Source organism: Antrostomus carolinensis, unplaced genomic scaffold, assembly GCF_000700745.2.
Source record: "Antrostomus carolinensis isolate BGI_N321 unplaced genomic scaffold, ASM70074v2 scaffold15703, whole genome shotgun sequence".
In the NCBI taxonomy this organism is placed as follows: Eukaryota; Metazoa; Chordata; class Aves; order Caprimulgiformes; family Caprimulgidae; genus Antrostomus; species Antrostomus carolinensis.
The window spans coordinates 49,289-53,911 of NW_010304644.1; the positions used below are offsets into that span (position 1 = coordinate 49,289).

The window sequence follows — 4,623 nt, forward strand, 5'->3', positions numbered from 1 at the left end:
ATGTTGTAACTAAAGTTACTGCTGAACTAGCAACACTGTAACTCAGAGAGACCATGCGATGCAAAGCATATCTGAATAGATATCTCTTCTGTGGTTTCTCTGTGGACTGTGTTGAGTTTGTGATCTTGAGCAATATGGCATAGCAAAGAGCAGAGTCAGGACCCTGAACTTCAGGAGAGTGAAGTTCCAGATATTTAAGGAATTATTGGGTGTGATCTCCCGGGAAACTGTCCTTGGGGTACAGAACAGAGTTAACAGGTCTTTAAGGACACCTCCCTGAGAGCACGAGAGCTCTGTGTACCCCAGCATTAAAAATCAAGTAGAGGAGGCAGGAAACCAGCATGGCTCAGCAAAGACCTGCTGGTCAAACTGAGAGAAAAGAAGGAAATGTACAGGCAATGGAAGCAGGGATGTGTAGCCTGGGAAGCGTACAGGGATGCTGTCTGGGCAGGTAGAGGTGGGATTAGGAAAATCAAGGCACAGATGGAAATGAACTTGACAAGGGATGTGAAAAATAACAAGGGGTTCTTCAGGTACACTGGGCAGAAAACACAGACCAAAGAGAGTGTAACCCCTCTGATAAATGAAAAGGGAGAACTGGCTTCAACAGACCTGGAGAAAGCTGAGGTACCCAACAAGTTCTTTGCTGCAGTCTTCACTGACAGTCAGGCTTCCCATGTTTCTCAAGTCCCTGAACCTCTAGGCAGGAGTCAGGAGAGCAGAGTCCCTCCAACTGTAAGAACAGAGCAAGTCAGAGGCAGCCTCATGGGACTGAATGTGTACAAGCCTATGGGACTGGATGACATGCATCCCAGGGTCCTGAAGGAACTGGCTGATGTGGTTGCCAAGCCACTCTCCATCATATTTGAAGTCAAGGTTGTCAGAGGAAGTCCCTGGTGACTGGAAAAAGGGAAGCATCACTCCTGATTTCCAGAAAGGGAGAAAGGAAGACCTGGGGAACTACAGGTTGGGGAACCTTACCTCTGTGCCTGGGATGATCATGGAGCAGATCCTCCTGGAAACTATGGCAAGGCACATGCAAAACGAGGTGACCTGAGACAGCCAACATGGCTTCAGCAGGGGTAGATCATAACCTGACCAATCTGGTGGCATTCGGTGATGGAGAGATGGCATCAGTGGACAAAGGAAGGGCAACTGATGTAATCTACCTGGATTTCTGCATGGTCTTTGACATGGTCCCACAGCACATCCTTATTTTTAAATTGGAGAGATATGTATTTGAAGGCTGGACTATTTGGTGGATAAAGAATTGGTTGGATGGTCACAGCCAGAGGGTTGTGGTGAATGACTCTATGTCCAAGTGGAGGTCAGTGACAAGTAGTGTACCCCAGGGCTCAGCCTTGGGACAAGTGCTCTTCAACATCTTTATCAATGATCTGGATAGTGGGATTGAGTACACCCTCAGCAAGTTTGCTGATGATACTAAACTGAGTGTTGCAGTTGGTACAACAGATGGAAGGAATGTCATCCAGAGGGACGTGGACAGGCTTGAAAAGTGGGCTAATGAGAACTTAATGAAGTTCAACAAAACCAAGTGCAAAGTTATGCGCCTGGGTTGGGGCAGTCTCAGGCATGTGAATACACTGGGAAAAGAACTCATTGACAGCAGCCCTGCTGAGAAAGATTTGGGAGTCCTGGTGGACAAGAAGCTTGACATGAACCAGCAGTGTGTGATTGCAGCCCAGAAAACCAACTGTATCCTGGGCTGCATCAAAAGAGAGGTGGCCTGCAGGGCAAGGGAAGTAATTGTCCCGCTTTACTCTGTCCTTTAAGGCCCTATCTGGAGTATCGCATCCAGGCCTGGAGCCCCCAACACAAGAAAGATGTAGAGCTGTTGGAGCAGGTCCAGAGGAGAGCCATGATGATGATCAGAGGACTGGAGCACCTCTCTTATGAAGAAAAGTGGAGAGAGCTAGGCTTGTTTAGCTTGGAGAAGAGAAGGCTCTGTGGAGACCTCATTGCAGCCTTCCAGTACTTGAAGGGAGCTTATAAACAGGAGAATGAGAACCAAACTAAAAACCTCAGGATTAATAAGAGTCAAGAAGACTCAGTTGTTGAGGCTTTAAACTAAGAGAGGGAAGATTTAGGTTAGATATTAGGAGGAATTTTTTCACCCAGAGGGTGGTGAGGCACTGGGACATATTCCCCAAAGAAACTGAGGATGCCCCATCCCTGGAGGCATCCAAGGCCAGGTTGGATGGAGCCCTGGGCAGCCTGACCTAGTTGTTGGCAACTCTGTCCACAGCAGGGGAGCTGGAACTAGATGATCTTTAAAGTCCTTTCCAACCCAAGCTATTCTATGATTCTATGATTATTAAAAGGAGCTAGAAATAATAGAAACTGCCTTTTATTTTCTATGTTTTGAAATAATGTTCATGCCAGGACTCATGTCAGAACTCTCTGGAAAACCAAAACATTTAAAGTAAGAAGGATAAGGCTTCTTCAAGAAGCTAGGGTTGACATATTTTAGTTCTCAAACTTAGTCTTTGATTATCCACAAAAAACCCCAAACAAACAAAAAACCTAAAACAAAACCAAAAAACCTCCACCACCCTGAAAAACACTAATACTCAGATTTATTATTGAAAACAGCCACTGAAGTTTGAAGGGTGTAAATTTTAAAATGCAATGTTCAAAAGTGCAGGATGAGGCTTGACACAGGGTTAAGATTTCCAACATGAGTACCATGTTTCCATCTACAGTTTAGTGCTGAATTAATCTATGCTGTGTGGATCACTTAGTTGATTGGTTACCCTAAAGTGGTTATGTAGACTGTTTCCATTGTAAATGGAGGAATTTTGTGTGTTTGCGGTGGTTTAACCACAGGTAGGACCATGTGGTTCTGCAGTCACTCCCCTCGTTCCCCATGGATTAGGATGAAGGACAGGGACGGCTCAATCACCAGTTATGGTCACAGGCAACACATACTCACTTCGGGGAAGAAAAGTCAATTTAATTCTCTGTCATTCATCCGAGTAGCACAAGGTAAAATAACAACAATATCTTACAATACCTTTTCCTCACCTCTCCCTTCTTCCTGGGCTCAAATAACTTTTCTCCCAGTTTCTCTACCTTCTCCCTCATAGTCGCTTAAGGCACAGGGAATGTGGGTTGCAGTCAGTTCACCATTGCTGCTCTTCCCAGCATGAAAGTCTAGGAACAAGAGTTCCAAAGTGAGCTTCCCATGGAGTCACAGACCTCTTTGGGCTCTTCTTCTGGCTCCAGCATGGGGACATCCACAGGCTGCAGACGGGTCTCCGGTCCAGCACATCACCTCACCCACTGGCTCTGAGGATCCACCCCCGTTCTAGTGTTGAGCAACTCTTGGGGTCTCAGTTTCAGTCACACTTGACCTTGGGCTCAGCTTTTCTGCTCCAGTGTGGAGTCCTCCATGGTCTACACATGGGTATCTGCTCCATCGTTGAACTTCCATGGGCTGCAAGGGACCTCCTTTGCCTTCTCCTGCTCCATACGGTTGAACTGGGTCTCTGAGGTTCTCTGTCCTTCCCCTTCCCCTCCTCCTCCTTCCTCCTGGACACAAAACTGTCTCTTTGTTTAGTCTAATGGTTGTCTTTTGTTCAGGTCAATGGTATCTCCTCCAGGTTCTCTTCACCTTCTTCTTTTCAAGACAGTTCTTCCCTTCACAAATACGGATTCCCAGAGGCATTTCTCTGTTGTCAATTGGCTCAGCCTGGGCTGGGACAGGTACACCTTGGAGCCAGTCTTCTCACAAGGTGGCTCCTTCCCCCACTACCAAAAACACACTTCCCACACAAACCCAACACAGCATTTCAGTGCTAAATTCTTACCTGTTCATTTTATTTTGATGAAGTTTCTAAGCCCAAAGCAGGATCCACTCTCTGACTAAAAGTAAATATTTTCCTCTTTTACAAATCAGAGACTTTTTTTTTAATATTACAGATCTTGTAAAAACATTTTAACAATAAATTAAACACATTTCTTTAAAATTTTTGTGGGGGTACAGAAGTTTATAAATTATAAATCAATCAATCAATCAATCTTCATACCAAAAACAAAAGAAGAACAAATGGAAAGGGGGGAGAGAGGTAGAGAGGTCATTACATCACACTGATTAGTTTTATATTGCATTGTATTTCATTTGTGTCAAGGTCTATGTTCTGTAGAGAGGCAAATTTATGGTTTTAAAAATATATTGCAATTTTATGTGACAAATTTATCAAGAACAATTTTTTTTCCATAGTGAATAAGCTCCCATGGATAAAATATTGGAGTTCAGTCAGTGGTCTTTTTAGGGTTAGGGCTTTATTTAGAAAAAAAGTTCGTTATTTGTAGATTAAAATGAAGTGTCTAGGATGTAAAAAAAAAAATGTTGGATATATTTTCTTTGCTTACAAAAATATACTGTGGCAAGATAAAATGCTGTATTTTGTCATCTGAAGGAGACTTTTCTTTGTTTTTTGGAATGGACAAGATGTTAAAATCAGTATTTTATGTATGTTTCTCTCTGTTATCCACCTGAGAATATTGCAGGAGGCTATATAACAAATCTTACAATGTTTTTTCCACCATGTAAAGAAAAGTCTTTTTGACCTCCTTTCCTTTCCTTTCCTTTCCTTTCCT

The 4,623-nt window shown here is 43.6% G+C and overlaps 1 protein-coding gene across 1 annotated transcript; it reads left to right on the forward strand.

The window, feature by feature from the left end:
* Positions 1 to 387: 387 nt before the first annotated feature.
* On the forward strand, positions 388 to 1,793 carry LOC114818415 (uncharacterized). Its single transcript, XM_029084161.1, is given in 3 exon segments — positions 388 to 869; positions 871 to 1,090; positions 1,092 to 1,793. Coding segments are annotated over 3 exon segments (1,404 nt in total).
* The last annotated feature ends 2,830 nt before the right edge of the window (positions 1,794 to 4,623 follow it).